The 23,197-nt window shown below is 58.8% G+C and overlaps 1 protein-coding gene across 3 annotated transcripts in view; it reads right to left on the bottom strand.

The window, feature by feature from the left end:
* The window catches only part of CLPB (ClpB homolog, mitochondrial AAA ATPase chaperonin), a 44,702-nt gene that overhangs the window by 20,960 nt on the left and 545 nt on the right, over positions 1-23,197 (bottom strand). The window contains exons 2-5 of one of the 3 annotated variants that reach the window (XM_021383130.1): positions 21,058-21,109; positions 16,598-16,684; positions 9,479-9,582; positions 5,165-5,293 (exon numbers count right to left, since the gene is read on the bottom strand). In XM_021383130.1, coding sequence (XP_021238805.1) covers positions 5,165-5,293; positions 9,479-9,582; positions 16,598-16,684; positions 21,058-21,109 — 372 coding nt within the window. Of the gene's footprint in view, positions 1-5,164; positions 5,294-9,478; positions 9,583-16,597; positions 16,685-16,772; positions 17,690-21,057; positions 21,110-23,197 lie in introns of those variants that run through there. The other 2 variants (XM_021383131.1, XM_021383132.1) reach the window with 2 other exon arrangements.

Here is a 23,197-nt window from a genome sequence, read left to right as displayed (position 1 = left end):
TCCATGTCCTCCATCCTTGCTCCATGTCCTCCATCCTTATTCCATGTCCTCCCTCCTTGCTCCATGTCCTCCATCCTTGCTCCATGTCCTCCAACCTTGCTCTTTATCCTCCTTCTTTGCTCCATGTCCCCCATCCTTATTCCTTGTCCTCCATCCTTATTACTTGTCCTCCATCCTTGCTCCCTGTCCTCTATCCTTATCCCTTGTCCCCCATCCTTATTCCCTGTCCTCCAAGCTTGTTCCTTGTCCTCCGTCCTTATTCCTTGTCCTCCCTCCTTGCTCCATGTCCTCCATCTATATTCCTTGTCCTCCACCCTTGCCCCACAGAGGCAGAATGGAGCTCATGTCACCGCATGGGCACCCAGAGATCTGCATTTCTCCAAAGACTGGATGCAGAGAAGCCTGGGTCAGAACCCTTGGGAACGAGGCGAGGAATGTTCACCACCCTGATGCACTCCTCTGTCTCCATCCTGAAGGTGGTGGAGGTGGCAACCAAGTGGCTGGGCAGAAGTCAGCGCAGCTTCAGCCTGGCGCACACAGGACGCCGCTCCCACCAGCAGAAAGCCACCCCCCGCCCCCCAGGAGCAGAGTTCTTCTTCATTTAGAGCAACTTCAGCACTAACATCCTCAGACGGGTCCCTGTGCAGCACCCGTCACCGCGGAGTCATTTCAGTGGGGGTCCCTCCAGGTCTCCCAGCCCAGCAGCGCGGAGCCCACGCTGACGCTGCACCAAGTGGACGAAGCCCTCTCCACTTGCTTTCCTGGTGAAGCAAACTGAATCCTAGCAAGGGGAGATTGGAAACAGCCCGACCTACGGTGGCTCCCACCTCTGCACGGCCGCGTCCTAGCACCAAAGAGCTGGGCTGGGCTCGGGGGAGCAGCCCACGGCACCAGCAGCCGTCAGCTGTGACAAGGGCTGACATTGTGATTGCTGCGCACGGCCGGTTACGGTAATACAACAGGACTCCTGTCCTCCTGAGCCTCCCGTGATTGAATTAGCACCATCACCCCTTTTGCCAGTCGCGTAAGGCTGTTTTTCAGATCGATGAGACACGTCGTTTGCAAGAGGCTTTTACCGTGCCGCGTTAATACGAGCCTGGGAGCCTGCCCTCCCACCTCCCCTCCTCACAACTCCACCAGGGACAGGGACATGTCACCAGGCACCGGGCACCGAGCTGTGCCAAGGACCTGTCCCTGCCCCCAGACCACAGGAAACCCCCATGTGAACAATGTTCCCCCAAGGAACAGCCTCGAATCTCAGCATGGGAGCAAGAACAGCGCTGTCCAAGGTGCCGGGTAGAGTTTGGGCATCGGACCAAGGTCCCTTCCAATGCAATCGATGGAATGTGTGAATGGAAATCCGCACGGCAGAGCAAAATCCAGCAAGGTGCCCCCGGAGAGCACGGCCGTGCTTCAGGACCTCCCCCTACCAGGGATGGTGGCTGGAATGCCCAGAGTGATGGTGCATGGAGGGACGGAGGAGAACCAGGACAGGAGGGATGCTAACATCGCCCAGGTCAGCCAAGCTGGAAAGTAAAGGACAGGAATTCGCACCGGGATGGGATGCCAACACTGAAGAGCAAGGGTCAGCTACAGCTTCTACCAGTGCTGGTTGGTGAGGCTGTATGGGACACAACACGAGCACGGCGAGCAGGCATTGGTGGTTGGACTTGGAGATCTTGGAGCTCACTTCCAACCACGACCATTCCGCAGTTCTGCCATTGTGTGACAAGTCTTGGCAAACGAGCTTCATCTTGCTGCCTGAACGTGGGCGAGAACCGCGCCGGGCACCCAGAATGAGTGATTTGTAAGATTCTGATTAAAAACGTCAGTGCTCTACAACGCAGCTTCTCCTGGGGAGAGGTGGCTGTGCCAGGAAGGGCGCACGAGGGCACCCGGGGGCTTCGTGCCGATGCCCACCCGGCCACCGAGCAGGGCAGGAGGGCTCGTACCGCCCTGCCAACGGCCAGCACCGCTTCACTTGGAGCCTCGAGAGCGGCAGCGGCGAGCTGGCAACAAGAGCCAGCTCAGGCAGCAAACGGAAAGCGAGGCACATGTGGAGAATGGCAAAGGGGCAGGGCTAGGCCGTGAGCCGCCGTGTCATCCTGCTATAAAATAACGAAATTCTGAAGAATGACCAAATCCCAAAGGGGTCGAAGGGCGTCTGGGTCCATCTGCTGGAACGCCCAGAGCAGCGGGGTCTGCTTGGCCTCCAACCGCAGCGGCTCAATGAGCGGCACGGCGGCGACGCGCTGGCGTTTGGACCTGGTGGTCTCGGAGCTCTCTTTGTGATTCCATGGCTTAGCATCTCCTTTCTTGGTCTCCTTTCTTACCGCTGTCTTAGTGGCCGGTGCCAGTGCACAGGGGCTCAGAGAAGCCTCCGTCCTTTGCAACCCCTTTTAGCACAAGCTGGCCTTCCCTGGTGATGCTAACGGGACGAAGGCCGGCGCTGCCCGCTCGGTGCCCACCTCGTGGCTGCACGGCAGCACGACGGGAAGGGAAACCAAGGAACCACTCCTCCACGCGTGCAGAGCTGGTAAACTCACACCAAACACGACGTCACCGCGGCCTTCTGTGCCCAGGAATGCTCGGAGAGGGATCTGCCTGCAGCCCTGCCCTATGGGGAACCCACCCTCAAGCCCCCCGCCTCCGCCATAGCCGCGCTCGCGCTCGCACGCTTATTGCTCTCGCCACGGCGGGACGCTCAGCTCCAATGCTGCGAGATGATTGGTTTTTAAATCCCGGTCTCCCAGGATTTTAATTACTGGTCTGGCGCGGCTGGGAGTGGAACTCGCTGCCGTCGGACGGAGGGGGTCGATACGCCGTCCCGGCACATATTGAGCCGCGCTGCTCGCGGGCTCTATTGCTCTATTTAATCATTTTTTCTTTCTTTTTTTTTTTTTTTTTTTTTTTTTCCAAATTTACAGCGCAACCGAAGGGATCAATACTGAATTTATCACATTCCCTTGTAAACATGAGCACGGAGAAGGAAGGAGCGTTTCAGGCTCTCCTGCCCAGCAGCTGCCTGGGGCTGGACGCTGGCTGCAGCACGTGGCGCGGCACCGGGGCGCTGCGGGCACCGCTCCTGTCCCCATGGGGTGAGGACGGGCTGGGTGTGGGGCTACGCTTGCACACCAGCTCAAACCCAGCGGGCCCTCAGCTCCAGCTGGGATGAGGCAGAAGCAGAGCAGCCTGTGGCTCTCCCTTCCCCTGGCTGAGCTGCGGGCGGCTCCGAGCCGAGCACGCCGTCTCCCTTTGCCTTGAGGACGCAGCTGAAAGCGCTCGGGGTCTCAAGCACGGTACGCCGCATTCATGCACAGGAGAGCCAGCTCTAAGCACAGCGCGGATTTGCTCATAAACCCCACGAGCACATTGACGGCCTGGTGGCAGAAGACCAGCCCCGAATTCATCGACCTATCGCTCATCCTCCGCGCGGCGCTCTGTCTCGGAGCGCATCTCGGAGCGCGCTGCTTCCTACGCTCCTTTGTGTCCGAGCTCCTCAGGTGTGCATGGGAGGGAGCCCTTGGAATGCTGGCGCTTTGATTCCCACTGGCTCTAGCCCAGGAGGAAGGCAGCGCTGTGCTGCCTTTTCTTCCGTGCTCTGCTCATTGCAAGGGTATTCTGCTCACGGGTCGAGGGTAGCGATCGCAGCGGCTTCAACAAAACAAAAAGCAGCAGCACAGCGTGAGGGAGGGAGGGGAGGGAGGTGCCCGCGGTGGAGCTCAGCTCCAGCCCCGCTTCCCCAAATCCCCGAGGTGCCGGTGCCACGGCGGAGCAGTGAGATCCAGAAGGGCGCTGAGCTCCGCTCTCCCGCAGGAAGGGGACCTTCCAACAGGGGCTACGCCACGCAGCAGATTGCAACGCTGCCCTCAGAGCAGCGAGGTGCTCCCACGTCCGGCCGGAGGGCCCCCCTCCCTCCTGCAAACAAAAAAAGCCCCCGCATCGATCGCGCTGGTGCACGCCAGCTCCCACCCACTCCTTCACATCGAGGCGGGCGTTGACGGTGTCAGCTCAGATCGGGAGATTGTGAAATGTCACCACCGGGAGCCCCGAGGACAGCGGGACGCCTCGCGCTCTGCTGGGCACGCACATGCTGACCACGGGGGGACGGGGTCCGGAGGGGTCACCGAGTCACTGAATGGGGCACAAAGGGGCAGGGGGCTTCTCCCATAGAAGCGCGGCGGGCGGCTGCTGGGGTTGGGGGGGGGGAGGAGGGCTGGCAGTTAATGGCTTTGGCCCTGAGGGCAGGGCAGCGGGCGAGGAAGTGCTGGGGAAGAGTAAATGGACACTTGGTTAAAAAAGAAAGGGCAGGTGGAGGGGGCGCGGGGGGCGAGGGGGCTCGCTCCGTGTCAGCAGACAGGAAACGTCCCGCTCGGGGCCGTCAGCGGCACGGCACGGGGGGGAGGCACCCCACAGAGGAAAGGGGAGGAAGGGGCTGGAGCAGCGTGGGGGGACCCACCGGGGGGAACCACAGCACGGATCGGGCCCCAGAGAAGAGGGAGCTGTGCTGGATGGAGCAAGAAAAGCATCACAGCGTCACAGAATGGGTTGAGCTGGAGGGGGCCGCTGAAGGCCGCCTGTCCTGCTCCAGTCCCAGCCTCCCCTCTTCTAGCTGGAAACCATTTCCCCACGTCCTGTCACAGCAGAGCACCAAAAGTTGTCATCCTAAGCACAGCATGGACAGGCAGAGATCGACCTGAAGAACGTCACGATCTCAGACCCTGCCAGGGCTTTGCTGTGGCCTTGCACCCCAGGCACCAAGTGGAGACCGATGTGACGCAGTGTCTAAGCTCGCAGCTCCAGCTCTCAGCAGGATGGCGATGGTTTTCTCTTGGAAACGCACTATGCCTTCAACCTGCACAGACCGCCTGGGATCCGTGTCCAACCCGCACTGCCGTGGGGATGGATGAGGCACAGAAGCCCACGAGGTTCCCTCCCCTCGGCACCGTCCCTAAACGCAGCATTACGGCTCTGATTTCGCACACGAGCCCTTTGGAGCTCGCACAAACGTGGCCCTGCAGACGGTGCCACGTCCCCACGGGTCGTTACCTGCTTCATTCCAGAGCCCCGAGGTCGGGCACTGCCACCATTCTGCGGTGACATCACCCACGAGCAGCAAATCACCCTCTCACCCAGCCCCAGAACCCCGCGCCGTGCCACCCACCTGCGTCCAGCAGCATCCTGACGCTCAGGAAGTCGTCGGCCAGCACGGCGTAGTGCAGGGCCGTGCAGCCGCGGAAGCTGGCGCGGACGTTCAGGCGGTTGTTGAACTCGTCCTCGCGGGTCACAAGGACTGCAGGGAGAGAAGAGGAGAAGAGGGACAGCTCAGCTCAGCTTGGCTCAGCTCAGCTCGGCTCGGCTCGGCTCAGCTCAGCTCAGCTCAGCTCAGCTCAGCTCAGCTCGGCTCAGCTCAGCTCAGCTCGGCTCAGCTCAGTTCAGCTCAGCTCGGTTCGGCTTGGCTCAGCTCAGTTCAGCTTGGCTCAGCTCAGCTCGGCTCAGCTCAGTTCAGCTCGGCTCAGCTCAGCTTGGCTCGGCTCAGCTCGGCTCAGCTCNCTCAGCTCAGTTCAGCTCGGCTCAGCTCAGCTTGGCTCGGCTCAGCTCGGCTCAGCTCAGTTCAGCTTGGCTCAGCTCAGCTCGGCTCAGCTCAGCTCAGCTCGGCTCAGCTCAGCTTGGCTCGGCTCAGCTCGGCTCAGCTCAGCTCGGCTCGGCTCAGATCAGCTCAGCTCGGCTCGGCTCAGCTCAGCTCGGCTCGGCTCGGCTTGGCGCACCCAGTGGCACAGCAGGAAGAACTGTCTGTCTGAACACGCAGCTTCACCCAGATCTGGAAGCTCGTTAAGGGCTTCACGACCCTCCCCTAACGAGGGTCAGGCCGGCAGCACAAAGCACCAAAGCCTACAGGAAATAATGGAGGGAAGGAAGGGAGCCGTGCCAACACGGGGCCAAGCGCTGCGGAGCGCAGCCTCCATCCCCGGGCAGTTCCCATCCTGTGGGCTCTGCGTGCTGCCAGAACGGCAACAATTCCCAACAACACGTTTCACAGCTGGCTGGAAAGCCTGGAATTCCCTACGCAAATGCAATTACCCCCAGCCCTGGCAGGTTTTGTGAAATCAGACCAAGGAACCGCGATGTTGCTTTGAACAGAAACCGATGCTTTCTAAAGCTGATGAATTAGATTTGTTCCCTTCCCTTGAGCCCTGCGTGCCGCTGAATGCCAATGAGCGCCGACACCCGCGTGCAGCTCCCACCTGTCCCCGTGCCTGCCCTGCTTGGCCTTTTTTTGGGGGTAAATTCCTAAGTTGGGAAAGCCAGGCTGCGTGTCACCGTGTGGGCTGGGTGCTGCGCCCAGCGCCCTGCAGTTGTGAAGCTCTGCGGGGATGGGGATGCTCTGCATCTGGCCCATGGGGTGGGCTGGAAAACTTCGTGAGACGTTTGTCCTTCTCTAATCAGCAGTAAAAGTGGATGGTGACAGGAAGATCTGTGTCTACGTACTGGAACTTGACGATCTGAGAGGTCATTTCCAACCTTAACGACCCTATGAGCAGTTGTGGTGGGGATGGTTGGCCATTGGACTCAACGATCTGAGAGGTCATTTCCAACCTTAGTAACTCTGATTCTACAACTGGCATGGTGGGGATGGGTTGGCCATTGCACTCGGTGAGCTTAGAGGCCATTTCCAACCTTAATGACTCCTTGATTCTATGAGTAGACACAGTGGGGATGGGTTGGCCGTTGGACTTGACAATCTTGGAGATCCTTTCTGGACTTGATGATCTTAGAGGTCTTTTCCAACCTCAGTGATTCTATGACTAGACGTGGTGGGGATGTGTTGGCAGCTGGACTTGACTGTCTTAGAGATCGTTTCCAACCTTAGTGACTCTCTGATTCTACGAGTGGCACGGTGGGGATGGGTTGGCCATTGGACTTGACAATCTTAGAGATCCTTTCTGGACTTGATGATCTTAGAGGTCTTTTCCAACCTCAGTGATTCTATGAGTAGACATGGTGGGCATGGTTGGTAGTTGGACTTGATGATCTTAGAGGTCATTTCCAACCTTAATGACTCCTTGATTCTATGAGTAGACATGGTGGGGATGGGTTGGCCATGGGACTTGACAATCTTAGAGACCTTTCTGGACTTGACGATCTTAGAGGTCATTTCCAACCTCAGTGACCCTCTGATTCTATGAGTAGACACGGTGGGGATGGGTTGGCCACTGGACTTGACAATCTTAGAGATCCTTTCTGGACTTGACGATCTTAGAGGTCGTTTCCAACACTAATGACTCTACGAGCAGGTTGGATTTGACAATCTTAGAGATCTTTTCCAACCTCAGTGATTCTAGGAGTGGACATGGTGGGCATGGTTGGAGGTTGGGCTTGACGATCTTAGGGGTCTTTTCCAACCTCAGTGCATCTTTGATTCTATGTATGGGCACGGTAGGGATGGGTTGGCCATCAGACTTGACAATCTTAGAGATCCCTTCTGGACTTGATGATCTTAGAGGTCATTTCCAACCTTAGCGATTCTAGGAGTGGGCATGGTGGGGATGGTTGGCAGTTGGACTTGACGACCTTAGAGGTCATTTCCAGCCTTAGTGCCTCGGTGGTTGTAGGGAATGGCAATGCCAGCTGCTGAGCGGGAAGCCCCCCGCCAGGGACTGCGCCTCCTGCAACACACAGGAGCACGGAGCATCAGGAAAGCCAACAGGAGCAGACCACGGAGCTCCGACCCGCGGCCTCCACGCTCCCTCCAAAGAACTGAGAAGATCTGAGGAGCTGAGCCCAGAGCGTCAGCGCATACCTGATGCTGCTCCAGCCCGACATCCCCGCTAATGAACCGCAGTACCTCCAGAAGATCAATTAACGCCTGGCTCCTTCCCTTTCCAGGGTCTTCGCTCCAAGAGAACTGGGTGAGTGTGTCTACTTATTTATTTGTCGTCATTTCCTACCCAGGGAGGAGCAGGATAATGAACTGCGTGCGTCAGGGAAGATGAATCTGAGATACTAGGGAGCAGTGCGGTAAAGAGATTAAAGTGTTATTATTGTTGGGTTCTTTTCCCCCATGGTCCGTCGTGACAGCTCGGCCGTCATCTGTAAAAAATGTCTCCGAGAGAGATAATCATCGGAAACTCAATAAAGCGTCAGGGGAAGCCTGCTCTGCCATCCATCACCGGGTGCCTGGAAATTTTCAGCCCCTCCGTCTCCCTTCCTGCCATCCATATAAATGTCCCTCATATATTTGGCGCGGCGGCGGCGGAGCTGCGCCCTCCTCTCGATCGGGACGGGTGTTTTTTCTTTATGAGGAAATATTTACACGCGGAATATGCAAATGGGCCGAAATAAATAAATGCATAAAAAAGGGGGGGGGAAAAGAAAAAAAAACAACAAAGGCGGTTTCTGTCTCTCTCCCTCTCCTTCTCTTTTTTTTTTTTTTTAAAAATGCAGTTGAATTTATTCTTTTTAATAAAACACGTCAAGCAAAGAATGAATGCGGCTCCTCACCGAGCGGCCTTCTCCTTTCCTCACCCCCCTCCCAAAAAAAAAATATATAACATTAGGGAGGGATGAATGCAGACAAAAACAATTAACTTTATTGGCTGATACACTTTCTCTTAAATAAAGCCTGCGTGCGTGCATTATGGATGGGCGTTCCATTGCTCATCTTTTTAATGCTGCTCCATGCGTTTTGCTGCTCTGATCTATGGGTGCCCCCGCCTCCCGCACGCTGTGGCTCTATGGGCCGTGCTGAGTGGGGGGAGCAGGGACCACCACCCCAACTGCTTCCCTGTGTCCAACTTGAAGCTGCCCTCTTTCACTCTGAAACCGTCTCCCCCCCTCCTGCCTCCACAGAGCCTGCTGTAGAGTCCGTCCCTTCCTTCCCACGGCCCCGTTCAGGTCCTGGAAGTACCAGCGTCGCTAAGGACAGCGGCACAGCGCCTCCGAACACGGAGGAACAGCTGCTGAGCTGGGGAGCCCAGCATCCTGGCAGCGGGGGTAACGTGAAAGTGGGGCTGGGGCTTGAACCACAAGGCAGGAAAAATCGTAACGAGATCGAGAGACACTGCACAACTCCTCGGTTCTGTCCGCAGGGACCGGCACCGATGCGTGGCCAAAGCTCGGCACCGGTAACCGCAGGCAGCTCCATGCCACCCGGCCTCGCTGCAGCGGGACAAGTCCTCCCTCCCTTCGGATCCATTTCTAAGGCCTGTGCTACAGAGGAAGCCAGGAGCTGGCTCGGGAGAGTCACTGCCATGGGGCTCCTGCTTGCAGCACCACGCTCGGGTCAGCAGCAAAGCTCTCCCCATGACCCTGCACAGCAGCAGCTGCACATCGCTCTGCCTCAGCCCCAGACACACACCCACCCACGGATCACCCGTATGCCTGCACGTAAATGGAAGCCAAGGTTCCACAAGGCAACGCGACGGCTTCCATTTCGAAGCCAGGAAAGCTCTTGGGAGCTGCAGGTGAGCAGCGTTACCTTCCAAAGAATGGAGGCCTTTCTCCTTGGCGGTCTCGTACACGCTGCTGAAGTCGTCGCCGAGGTTCGGATCCGCGCCGGCTGCGAGCAGGACCTTCACCACGCTGTTGGGAAGCACAGCACACGTCAGGCAGAGGCACGGGGGAAGGGAAGGCGCCGGGGTAGTGACTCCGAATGGGGAAGAGCTGGATGTGGAGCTGGGGGTTGGGGAGCTGGAAGGGGCTCGCTCAGGTTCCCGCTCTGTCCCACTCACCCCAGCCCCCCCTGGGTCAGGACAGCTCATGGAAGCCACCCCGATAGAGGCACCCCTTGGGCGGGACGTGCAGCTTGGCCTCTTATCGCTCATTTTCTGCCCTCCCAGGAGGAAGCACCGTGCTCAGCAATAGATCCCAATGACACAGGGCTCTGGGAGGACAGCAGCCGACCGCTGCATTAAGTTCGGTTGAACCCCTGCCTCCGGGAACGGCTTCGTACGAGATCGCTGCCGCACGCAGCCCGCTCCCCTGCAGCCCGGCTCAGCAGCTGCCACGACTGCGGGCAGAGTTTGAACCTCAATTCACAGAGTGCTTCCAGCCACTGCACAGCGTGATGTGGCCCCAGCGTCAGCACGGTACGGGGCTCTGAGCCCTGACGGAGCTCAGGGTGCCCCTGCTCCCTGCAGGGAGGCCTGCAGAGCTCCCCTCCGCCTCACACCGCTCCGTGACCACGAGCCTGCTGCTGAACCCAAACCATCACCGGCACGGATGAGACTTCCCACCGCCACGGCGAGCGGCTCGAAGCCAGCTCATCCGTCATTTCTTTGTCCGGGGTTCAAGCTTCCCCTGACAACCAGACAGCAGCGCCTTGCTTGGCATCCGTCAGCGCCGGCACGGCTTGGGGGCTGACAGCTCCGCGCCGCGCTGATGCGTACCTGCAGGCTGCCCCTTGTCAGCTCACATTGCGGATTTCACGTAAGCTTCTTTCCCATTTACCCCATAAACGCATTAGCCGAGTAAAAAAGAGGTTATTGGGTTCTTTGAACAGGGAGCAACGAGGCAAGCTCCTTCCTGGCACCGCTCCGCTCTTTGCCACGGACAGAGTTAGTTCCAATGAGCAGAGCACCGTGCTGGAAGCCAGGAGACCCTCCTGCCCCTCCCCGGGATCACACAGAGCCCATTTACATCCAGACAGAGCTCATCTCTATCCCTGCAGACCTCATTTATACCCGCACGGAGCTCACCGACATCCACCCGGAGCTCCAGCCTCCAAGATCCCCAACCCCATCCCACTACGACCCCTACACCGCGTCCCCCTGTGCCGCATCTCTGCGGTTCAGGGGGACGGTGACCCCCCGGGCACCCTGTGCCAGTGCATTATCACTCTCTGGGAGAAGGAGTTTCCCTAACACCCAACCTGACGGTCCTTACACCCCAGGTCCTGGCGTGCTCACAGCTCCCTCCCTGCACCCAGGCCCCGTGGCTCTCGGCACCAAGGAGCTCCCACTCCCCCGGCGTTATCCGACGGCTCACGGCACGTCTGAAGGCCCGTGCCTCCTCCTCGTGTTCAGGGAGATGAGCTGTAACCTCAAGGGAACCCCAGGCTCCCTCCCCTCCTGCTCCTAGTGACTCCACCGAGACAAACGTCCTCCTGACGTGGGGCAGGAGGCTCCGATGCCAGGAGCGCTCGGCTCCTTCTCTTACACCGCTCCCCTCCATCCACAAAGCAGAGCTAAGAAACATCTCGGCTGCAGGCGGCTGGGGGCTCACCGAGCCCTGATACGATCTCTTCCAGGCAGAACGCGGGGCTCCAAGAGCCTGGCGCCCCATGGCAGCTCTCTTCTCAGGCTGCGACCCAGCTCAGCACTTTGTGGGGCAATTGGGGGCTGGGGGGGGCTGAGATACGAGCTCTGCGAAGCCCTGGTCCCAGTGCTACAGCGGGCAGGCGGCACCTCTCCCTTCTGCAGCAGCTCGGCTGTGCGTTATTAATAAAGGGGTGGGCTTCAGATGGCCAAGAGACCCCGCTTCCCTCCTCCTGTTGGGGCCTGGCTCCTTGCATCGGCCACCTCGGGGTGGGGGCACAGCGCCTGGGTCCCCCCACCCCTCACCTGCGCCCTCAGCCCCAATGAGATGAGTCTTAATTCACCCCTCCCGTTCATCAGCACGGATACAAATCCTCACTGAGCCCGGGGATGACTCAGGGGGCAGCGCTGCACCAAAGTCCTCCGGGTGCTTCCATCGATGCCCGTGGCCGGACCAACAGATTGTTCAGTGCAGACACACAGACACGCGACCAACGCTGGGGGTGTGTGTGTGTGGGGGGGGGGGAGATCGATGGCGAGGTGCTCGGACATGGCCGGGCCGCGCTGGGCAGCTGGGGTTGGTGAACCACGAAGTCCGGTGATCCCCATGACCGTGAGTTATCGGCACAATGCTGCCCCGAGCTGGGGCAGAGCCACAGGTCCCGCCCGGACACAAAGCTCCCTGGTGGGGCTATCTCTCGTCTCTGTAAGGCTCAGCGGGGGCGGAGGGCTGGGGGCTGCTGTTTGCATGCAGGAGGTGCAGGACCTGCCACGCTGCCTGACCTCCAGCACAGAGAAAGAGGCAGAGCGGCCGTTCCCTCAGCTCCAGCTGCAGCAGCAGCAGCGCCCTGCCCCTGGCAGCGCAGCCGGGTTACGGACACCCAGCTTGGCAACACCGGGGACCCGCACCCAGACACCTCAACTGGGGCTGCAGGAGGGGGGGGGAGCAGCTGCCCTGCTGTGCAGGCTCGGGCAGGAGGGGTTGCTCCCTGCAGACCCCCACGAAGGGAGCTGGGAGCGTTCCTAGCACCGATGTCCTGCAGCACGGCATCCCGGGGGCTGCAGAGCACAGCCTGGCTCCTCCCGGCTCCAATCATCCCTCGGCACCTCGGTTTGCTCAGCAGTGGGGCAGGGAGTCAGCCCCCCCAGCTGCAGGTTGGGCAAGGGGAGCCGGGGCCGAGCTTCTGAGCATCTGCTCACAGAAAGTGATGCTCCTGTCCCTCCCCCTGCTCCATGTGGCGAGCAGACCCCTGCACTGCTGCCCAGGGTGCTTAGTGTGAGCAGGAAGGGCTTGGCTGCGTGTCAAGCTGGAGGGGAGCTGGGGAGGAGGGGGCTGAGCGTGCCACCCCCGCGTCCAACCCCAGCCCGTGCCCACCGTGCCCACCCCCGGCAACACAGACCCATAGAAACCCCTTTGGTTTTTCCTTTCTGAGAGCTTGGCTGCTTATTTCAAGCAAGGCACAAACGCCGCCGTGCCCTCGGTAAGCACCGAATTCCAGCTTAATTACTAGAGGTAAGTTAAATGACAGCCATCATCCATGTGCCATGCTGAGATCAAATTAAACATATGGAGCGGGGCTGTTCACTGGGAGAGAGGCCCGAGTGCAGCACCTTGCATTTGGCCTCGTTGAACCTCATGAGGTTCTCGTGGGCCCACTTCTCCAGCCTGTCCAGGTCCCTCTGCATGGCTTCCCTTCCCTCCATAGATGACTGCACCACTCAGCTTGGTGTCATTTGCAAACTTGCTGAGGGTGCATTCAATGCCATCGTCTGTGTCATTGATAAGGATGTTGAAGAGCACCAGTCCCAAGACTGAGCCTTGGGGGACAACACTCGTGACCGGCCTCCACCCTGACATAGAACCATGGCCAACCAGCTCTTAACCCGCCGAACAGTCCATCCTTCAAATCCATACCTCTCCAATTTGGAGAGAAGGATGTGATGAGGGACCCTGTCAAAGGCTTTGCAGAAGTCCAGGTAGATGACATCCATCGCCCTCCTCCCATCCACCGATGCCGTCACTTCATCCTAGAAGGCCACCAGATTGGTCAGGCAAGATCTGCCCTTGGTGAAGCCATGCTGGCTGTCTCGGATCACCTCCTCGTCACATATGTGCCTTAACATGTCTTCTAGGAGGATCTGCTCCATGACATCCCAGGCACAGAGGTGAGGCTCACCAGCCTGGAGTTCTCCATGTCTTCCTTCCTCCCTTTCTTATCAATGGGAGTCATGTTTCTCTTTTTCCACCCCCGGGGACTTCACCGGACAGCCATGATTTATCAGATACGATGGAGAGCAGCTTGGTGACCACACCAGCCACCTCTCTCAGGACCCTAGGATGGATGTCATCCGGCCCATGGGCTTCCACACATTCAGTTTCAAGAGGAGGTCTCGAACTTGTTCCACTGTTACAGTGGGACAGAATCCGCTCCTCTCACCCACACCTCGAGGTTCAGGGTCCTGGCAGACACGGGGAGCCTGGCCACCAGTGAAGACCGAGGCAAAGCACTTATTGAGCACCTCAGCTTTTTCCATGTCTGAGGAGGCCACTTCTCCATTCTCATTTATCAGAGAGGGAAGGCTCTCCTTGACCTATCTCCTCCTGCCTACGAACCTTGTAGAACCTCTTGTTATTTTCACATCCCTAGCCAAGTTCAGCTCAATCTGCGCCTTGGCTTTCCTGATCCTATCTCTACACATGCGGACAACAGCCCCATATTCCTCCCAGGCTACACAACTCTGCTTCCACTTTGCAGACATTTCCCTCTTTTCCCTCAGTTTAAGCTGCAGGTCCTTGCTCAGCCATGCCGCTCGCCCGCCTCCTCTGCTCGATTTCTTTTGCTGGGGGATGGAGAGCATCCACTTCAGTCAACATCATTAACGCAACCTGCGGATTTCCAAATGGAGAGTATGGAAGGTCAGCTCCAAGAGAAGTGATGGGATGGTCAGCGCCAAGAGAAGTAATAGGATGGTCAACTCCAAGAGAAATAATGGGATGGTCAACTCTAAGAGAAGTAATGGGATGGTCAGCTCCAAGAGAAGTAACGGGATGGTCAACATTACGAGAAGCAATGGGATGGTCAACTCTAAGAGAAGTAATGGGATGGTCAGTCCAAGAGAAATAATGGGATGGTCAACTCCAAGAGAAATAATGGGATGGTCAGCTCCAAGAGGAGTAACGGGATGGTCAGCTCCAAGAGAAATGAAGTCTCTTTAGCAGGGTTTGCCAAGACCTCTCCTCCCAGAGGAAGTGACCCCATGCCACCCACGGCTGCCTGGCACTACGAATGGTTGTGAGCAGGGCAAGGAGCAGGGTTCCATGAAGAATCCCTTGAGCGCTTGCAATGAATCGCGCCCATTGAACCAGAAATGGACATGGACCCATGCCCATCAAGCCAGACACAGACATGGACCCATGCCCGTCAAACCAGACATGGACATGGACCCGTGCCCGTTGAACCAGACGTGGACACGTTTGTTTCACAAAACCAGGGCCAAATATCCCGCTCGTTTCATGTTTTTGCTGCCCTTTTTGTGAAGTCTCATAACGAAATACACATCAAAAAGAGAAGTTTTGTTATTCGTATGCGTTAACCACACCGTGCACTTTGCGGGCGGCCCCAGACCATCCCTCTTTGCCCATGAGAGCCAGCAGGTTGGGCACCCACGGCCCAGTTGCTCCCATGGGCGCTCCCACCCGCGTCCAGGCCCGCTTGGCGGTGAGCACCGCGCCGTGCACAGACTTTCTCCCCGCTCCCTCTCAGCCTTTGCACTTCGGGAAGGCCTGTTCTGCTCCGCCGCTCACTTGGAATGGTCAACAGCCGTCACACTCCGCTGCTGACCATTGTCCCCCGGCAAAGGTGGGAGGTTCCACGGCCCGGCCCGCTGCGGACGGGCAAACAACGGGGCCCGCTGCTGCTCGGACATCAAAGTTAAACAAACAGCCCCGAGCCCCCCGCCCTGCACCCACCCCGAGCAGCTCCCCGAGGAGGTCACGGCTTTCAGCTTGTCATAGCACACATCAAAGTTGGCACCACACACGAACTCGGCACACGGATTGGAATCGCGTCGCCCGAGAGCGGATATTCAGCCTTTGTGCGCCGCTTTAATCCCGTGTTTTCCCAAGTAATTACGCTTTTCTGCTTATGAACTTGTGACTAAGTAAAGCGTCCCCGAGAGGTTGTAACATCAAAGCCCATTCTGCCACGTCTGTCCCACGTTTTCTGAAATTGGATTTCTCTTTCTCTCCCCTTTTTTTTTTTTTCTCCTTAAATAATAATAATAATAAATAAAAAAAAAAAGCCCTAATTGAATTTAGTTGTAGACTGAATACATTTAAGAGCGCCTTTAAAAGGTTACAAGAAGCCACGGCGATCATCATGGGAACTAAGGAGGGAGGGCACGGCATTCAGCCGCTTTGCTTCATAAAGGTCGAGCATGAAAGGCCCAGCACGGCCCCTGGGGGGGGCAGCAGCTCCCGCCGGAGCTATTGGCCGCTCCCAGATCATCCCAGTGCTGCAGAGCCACGGGTCACACAGCCACAGAGCCACAGGGGTCGGAAGGGACCTGTGGACACGTCCCAGCCCAGCACTCCCTAGAGCAGATGGCACTGGAAAGCATCCAGCTGAGTTTTGACTATCTCCGGAGATACTGTGTCCCTCCGTTGGGCTCTCCCCAGCAGTTCCATGCTGCATGGAGCTGGGGAGCCCAGCACTGGGCGCAGTGCTCCAGGTGTGGCCCCCCCAGGGCAGGAGCACACCTCCCTGCCCTGCTGTCCACGCTCTGTGCCACGCACCCCAAGTGTCCTCTGGTGGCCTTCTTGGCCACCAGAGCACACCGCTGCCTCATGGTCAGCCTGTAGTCAACTGTTGGCCAACCAGGACACCACTGGCCTTCTTGGCCACCAGGACACGCTGTTGCCTCACAATCACCTGTAGTCAACTGTTGGCCAACCAGGACACTATTGTCCTTCCTGGCCACCAGGACATACTGCTGCCTCATGGTCAGCCTGTCCTCAACTGTTGGCCAACCATTGGCCAACCAGGACACTACTGGCCTTCCTGGCTACCAGGACACACTGCTGCCTCATGGTCATCCTGTAGTCAACCACTGGTCAATCATTGGCCAACCAGGACACCATTCACCTTCATGGCCATCAGAGCACACCGCTGCCTCATGGTCAGCCTGTGGTCAACTGCTGACCAACCAGGACACCATCGGCCTTCCTGGCCACCAGGACACACCGCTGGCTCACAGTCACCCTGTTGGCCACCAGGACCCCCAGGTCCTTCCCCCTGGAGCTCCTTTCCAGCCTGTGATGGTAGGTGCTGAGACAAACATACCTGGAATTCCTGCTGATGGCTGCCACCATCAGAGCCGTCCAGCCGAGCCGGTGCCTCGCGTTCACGTCTGTGCCCTCCAGCAGTAACCTGGACAGAAGGGAGACAGGTTCAGGAAGAGGATGTGGGGAAGGCATCCCGAGCAGACAGGAGCTAATGAAGCAACTCAATACTTCACTTTGCAGGCGCCTCTTCCAGTGCAGCCTATTAACCTGCAATCTGACGACAGCTTTGAACATTCAGGTGCGACCAGGCGGGTTACAGAGGGAGCTCAGATCAGCACGTGCCATTAGGATACGCTTTGTAATGCTCATGCCCAACAAGAAAAAAGACGAGAGAAACCCAAAAACAGAGAGGCACCAAATCACAGGATCCCCCCCTCTGGGTCCTTCAGCTCCCCCCAGCTCCCCTAGAGCCCCCCAAGCAGCGGGGCTGGGGGCAGCCAGCAGCACCCCCTTCAGGAGAAGCACCGAGTGCTCCCAGCTGCCCTTCAGGTCCTGGAACTGAGACCCCCAGGGCTGCACCAAGGAAGGCCCCAAGGAACCCAGAGCCCAAGGAGGACAGGTGAATTCCGCAGCACTGCGACAACGCCAGAAATAAAATGGTGGCAGGGAGCCTTTATTTGTAGCTGCTAAGTGTGGCTCGACGGGAGACTGACGCTCATTTTACCAAGGTTACAATTAGAAGCTTAACGATGAGGAGCTCTCTGGCAGCCAGGCACGGTTGCTCTATGAAGGTGTGATGCTACCAGGGGTACAGCTGACTCCTGGGGCAGCATCCCTTCGCTTCCCCCTTCTGCCACCCGAGCACGGAAACAGAAGGCCGCGTGCAGGAGCGCCCTGGGACAGCAGCTCACCCAGAGGAGGAACCGTGCGCTGCTGTCCCCGGGATGGGTCGGGATGCGCCTGGATGCATCACAGCTGGCGGCAGATTGCTATCTCGGAGCCATCGCTGTGTGCTCCCACAGCCCTGCGGGTCACAGCCGGCCCGCGGCCCCGTCCAAATGTGCACCGCAGCCCATCTGTGTTTCCTGCTAATATCCAACCTAAACCTCCCCCGTCTCAGTTTAAAACCATTCCCCCTTGTCCTATCGCTATCCACCCCCCTGAACAATCGTTCCCCTCCTGTTGATACGCTCCCTTCAAGCATTGGAAGGCCACAATGAGGTCTCCCCGGAGCCTTCCCTTCTCCAAGCTGAACAAGCCCAGTTCCCTCAGCCTTTCCTCATAGGAGAGGTGCTCCAGCCCCTGATCATCTTGGTGGCCTCCTCTGAACTCGCTGTGAATGTGGTCACCTTGCACCGCTCACAGCTGTGAGCACAGCTCCTCCCCTCACCACACGGCTCTTCCCCTGCCCCTTCAGGAAGCACTGGAGGACGAAGGAGGAAGTTTTTCACTGATTGCCGAGCTACGAGAGCGGAGTTAATTACTGAACCAGGTTGCTCTCCATTCGGGAATCGGGGCACGTGGAGCAGCGTGCCCGCAGCGCCGCATTTCAGCCGGGGCCGCGTTCCTGCTCCCCCTGCATCGCTGCACGATGCTCAGCAACGTGGCACAGTTGCTGCCGGCCCGGCCCTCCCTAAGCCTGGTTTCATGCTACGGCAATCGATAAAGCGCCGGGCGCTGCTCGCATCTCAGACAGCCAAATGCATTTAGCAGCAGGAGACGTTTGGGTTCTTGCTTCTTTAATCGAATCAGCTCCTCGCATCGACGTTCGGGATGTTGTTTATCCACGTCTTGACCACGCACGGTGCAAGCACCCGCTCCTACCTACGAAGCGGCTTCGTGCAGGAAAGCAGCCCCGCTCCCCGTGCTCCTGCTCCCTGCAAATCCTGGGTTGCTGGAACACAGCTGTGCTGCTCCCGCTTTGCAACTCTGGCCCAGCACGAACCAGAGTCACGCAGCGCGGTGCTTGGGGGTGCTGGGTGAAATGCACACCGGCGCTACGGAATCACGCCCGATTCCACGCTGCTCTTTGGGCAAAGCGAGCAGGGCTGTGCTGGCTGCCCGCAGGACGAGCTGCTTGCTGCAGCGTGCAGCCCAGAGCACGGCCGGTCTGGCCAGACTCAGGTTTAAGGCACAACTCCATCCCTCAGCACATCTGGCAGCACTTGTATTTCAGCTCAGAACAGCAAGCCCCAATTTGAGCCAGAAAACGCCGCAGCACGCATCACCCCAGGCTGATGCCGGGCAGGCTGTGCTTCGTGGCACCACAGTTCGGGTACCACGGCCTTGGGTGCTCTGGAATTTGCTGCTGGAGCTTCGGGAGAGCGCCAGCTTTGCGAGCTCCTTCTCCCCCAGGCAGGCAGCAGAGCTCCCAGGGCTGCAGCGCTTTGATCCGTCCCGGAGAGAAAGAGCCCACGGGGCTGCACAGCTGTGCTTCTATTCACCCCGCTGCCGGGGTTCTGGGTGAGCGGCTGCGAGCTGACACCGAGCCCAGAGGGCATGTTTGAGTTTGTGCTCAGCGCCCGCGCTCGCCCTCCGTGCCAGGTGGAGGAAGAGGAAGCTGGAAACTTGAACTCGGGGTGACAACAATAGCTGCTGTCTGTGCCGGCCGCTGACACGGCTCCGTGCAGCCCTTCTCCTCCATATGGTTAAGTGCAGGGAGGGAGGAGGGGGGGGGGGGGATGCCCTGAGGGTCCTGGGGCTGCCTTCAGCCAACAGCCAGCCCAAAACATCCACCGAGACACAGCACGTCCGGGTTGGGTTCTGAGAGGAAGGGGAGCACTGAAAGGAAAGAAGCGTCTCTTTGTGCTGCAGAACTCAGTGCCCAGGAACTCGGGCACGCGCCGAACACGGGCCCGGAGAGCGTAATATAAAGCGTGGAGCGCTGCAAATAAACGGCCTTGTAAATAACCTCCCTGCGCTGCTGACGCTTCCCAGCTGCTTTAGGAGAGCTGAGCTCTGGGGCAAAGCCCTGCAGCAGCTCACGCTCAGCTCCGCTCAGACAGGGGACTTGCAGAAACGCAGCCCTGGACCGGAGCTGGCTGGCTCCGTGCAAAGCCTGCCTCGCCACAGCCCCGCTCCTGACTGCACGAGCCGTTCCTAAACTCCTTCCGTGGCCCCAAACGCAGAACGGTGCCTCCGGATGGGGAGCTGCTCATCCCCCTCCTCTGCGAGGAGCCTGCTGCAAGCCCGCACTTCTGGGGGGGGCTCGCTGGCAGCGGGAAGGGCCTGGAGGGAGGAGCTGGCTCCAAAGGGGACGTGGAGCTCACAACCAGCTAGACACAAGGCTTGGACAGGCTTACAGCAGCCCGGCCCCATGCTCTCAAAACCTTTCCCGTTGTAGCTCCCTGCCTGCTACTGTCACACCGAGACCCACTCCAAAAGTCCTGGGGGGTACAACAGTCGTAGTTATGGTGTCTTGAGCGTGCAAAGGGTCGGGGTCAGGACCAGCAGGCAGCTGGACCGCAAAGGGCAGCTCCCCAGTTTGTGCAGCAAGGGAAAACGAGGTCCTGGCAGCACCTTCCCAGTTTGTGCAGCAAGGGAAAACGAGGTCCTGGCAGCGGACGAGCAGCGCGTGTAGCACAGAGCGCAGCCTGGAGGATGACACCTGTGGGGTTGGGGCGAGGCGTCAGGGACAGGCAGGCAAAGAGTGGGGCAGGGGCAGCTCCCCAGAGATCGGGAATCCAAAGGGAAGAGTGTGGAAACAAGGGCAGAGGCTGCCAGCGCGTGGCACAGCTGGAACGCAGGCGGCTGCAGCCCCTCCCCGAGCAGGGGGAGCACGGAGCGTCCCTGCAGCTGCTCTGCCCGACCGGGCTCACAAATCACCCAGACGCGGCCGAGCAGCAGCTTCCTGCAATTACCAGTGGCAGAACACATGTGCCAATTAGCTGCGCACCAGCATCCTCTCTTCGGCCCTTGATCCAGGCCAGAGCTCAGCCCTGGGCTGCTCGGAGCCAGGCTGCTTCCTCCAAGCCCCCCCCCCCCCGACTCCATGGAGCAGCGCTGGCTGTGGGGGTCTCCTCCTGCGCAGAGCTCCCCACCACGCAGCCACCAGGTGTGGGGAGCAGAGCACAGAGGAGTGAGTCCCTGCTCCCATCCCACGCAAGCTTCCCAACCATCTCACTCTGTGTCTTGGTTCAGGGCAGCCAGCTGGGGAACGACAGATCCCAGCACCACGGGGAGAGACCAGGCAGGAAGCCCAGCTCCACCAGTCCCACCTGATTCTCAGGCACTTCTGCCCACCCCGTGCTTTCAGAGCAAATGTTTCCAGGACACGTTCTCCCCCTGGCAGCTCCAGGCTCGGCCCCCAGCTCTCAGAGCAGTGCTGCCCAGCCAGCAGCGCTCCGTGTCGGCTCACAAACCAGCCCGGAGGCGGAGAGGCCAAGCAGCCAGCCCCGCTGCCCTGCCCAGGCACAGCGCCCCGTGCCCGCCCCTTCCCCACGTGCCCACGGAGCTCTCCTACCTCCCCACCCCGGGGCAGCAGCGTTCTCTCTCAGGCACCTCCGGCAAGCTGCTCACCTGTTGACTTCCGACACGTTGTTGATCCTCGCGGCTTCCAGCAGAGCATCTTCTGAAAGCAAACGAGAGAAAACGAGTTAGGAGACAGAACTCGCGCGTGCTTAGAGCATCAAACAACGCAGGTTGGGAAGGATCCGCTGCTCCAAAACAGCTTGCTGGCTGACCCAGCACAGCCCCAGGGCTGGAGTAGAAGGGATGCATCCTGCCCGGGTGCTGCAGCAAGGGAGCAACCGGCCCAACACGTCCTGTTTGCGGGCTGCTGGGTGCAGCGGGCACGGCGGGGCGGCTGGCACCGACACCAGGCAGCCACTGCTTCACGCAGAGGTTCCCAGCAGCAGCAGGAACGCTGTGCAGGCTGAGGAGGACACCTCCCGGCGGCGAGGGGAAGGGCAGCATCCCGGCTCTCTCCCCATGGCCATCCCCAAAAGGGTCGGCCCTCCTCTCAGGTCCCCTGCGCCCACGGCTCGGCCCTCTGCCTCTTCGACCCATTTGCTGCAGCAGCACCAGTGGACATCACTCGGTTCCATGCAACCCATCTCCGGATCAAGGCGCTAACGAAGAGCAGCAATTAGGCAGCAGGCCGTGATCCTGCCTTGCCTGAGCAGCCAGCTTGCAGCGCTGCAAACCTCAGGATTTCCTCTGCTGCTCCAGGATGAGGCAGCAGCTGTTTTGGCTGATGGACTTCACTGCTGCAGGTGGAAGGAAGAATGTAAACGGACACCTGACTGTTGGCCAACCCTTGGTCAACCATTAGTCAGCCATTGGTCTTTTTGGCCACCAGGGCACACTGCTGCCTCATGCTCAACCTGTAGTCAACTACTGGTCAACTGTTGGTCAACCATTGGCCAACTGTTAGTTAATCACTGAACCTCTTGGCCACCAGGGCACACTGCTGCCTCATGGGCAGCTGTTAGTCAACTACTGAACAACTGGTGGTCAACCACTGGTTAACTGTTAGTCAATCACTGGTCCTCTTGGTCACCAGGGCACACTACTGCCTCATGGGCAACCACTGGTCAACTACTGATGAGCTGTTGGTCAACCGTTGGTCATCCATTGGTGGTTTTGGCCACCAGGGCACATTGCTGCCTCATGGCCTATCTGTGGACAACTACTGGTCAACTGCTGGTCAACCATTGGCCTTCTAGGCCACCAGGACACACTGCTGGCTCATGGACAATCCTTGGTCAACTACTGAGCAACTGCTGGTCAACCATTGGTTAACTGTTAGTCAATCACTGGCTCTCTTGGCCACCAGGGCACACTGCTGCCTCATTGGTCAACCACTGGTCAACTACTGATGAACTGTTGGTCAACCATTAGTGTTTTTGGCCACCAGGGCACACTGCTTGCTCATGGTCAACCACTGGTCAACTACTAATGAACCACTGGTCAACCATTGGTCAACTGTTAGTCAATCACTGGCTCTCTTGGTCACCAGGGCACACCACTGCCTCCTGGGCAAACGCTGGTCAACTACTGATGAACTGTTGGTCAACCATTGGTCAACCATTGGTGTTTTTGGCCACCAGGACACACTGCTGGCTCATGGACAACCCTTGGTCAACCACTGGTCAACCTGTTGGTCAACCACTGGCCTTCTAGGCAACCAGGACACACTGCTGCCTCATGGGCAAACGCTGGTCAACTACTGATGAACTGTTGGTCAACCATTGGTCAACCATTGGTGTTTTTGGCCACCAGGGCACATCAGTGCCTCATGGGCAACCAATGCTCAACCACTGGCCCACTGTTGGTCAACCACTGGTCTTCATGGGCAACCGCTGGTCAACTACTGATGAACCCTTGGCCAGTCATTGGTCTTCTTGACCACCAGGACACACTGTTGGCTCATGGGCGACTGTCGGTCAACTACTGGTCAACTGTCGGTCAACCATCGGCCTTCTTGGCCACCAGGACACACTGCTGCCTCATGGACAACCCTTGGTCGTTGGCCAACCCGGACACCATTGGCCCTGCTGACTCGTGGTCACCCTCTGAGCCACCAGGACCCCCGTTCCCTCTCCGCAGCACTCCCCCCCAGCAGCCCAACCCCGAGCACGTTCCTCGGCACCCACCCCCGCCCTCCCAGCTCTCCCGAGCGGCAGCCCCTCCTCCCAGCTCCGTTCCACCAGCACAC

Source organism: Numida meleagris, unplaced genomic scaffold (assembly GCF_002078875.1).
Source record: "Numida meleagris isolate 19003 breed g44 Domestic line unplaced genomic scaffold, NumMel1.0 unplaced_Scaffold346, whole genome shotgun sequence".
NCBI classification, from domain to species: Eukaryota; Metazoa; Chordata; class Aves; order Galliformes; family Numididae; genus Numida; species Numida meleagris.
The sequence above is the reverse complement of the archived record's forward strand: the minus strand, read 5'-3'. Positions and strand labels throughout refer to the sequence as shown.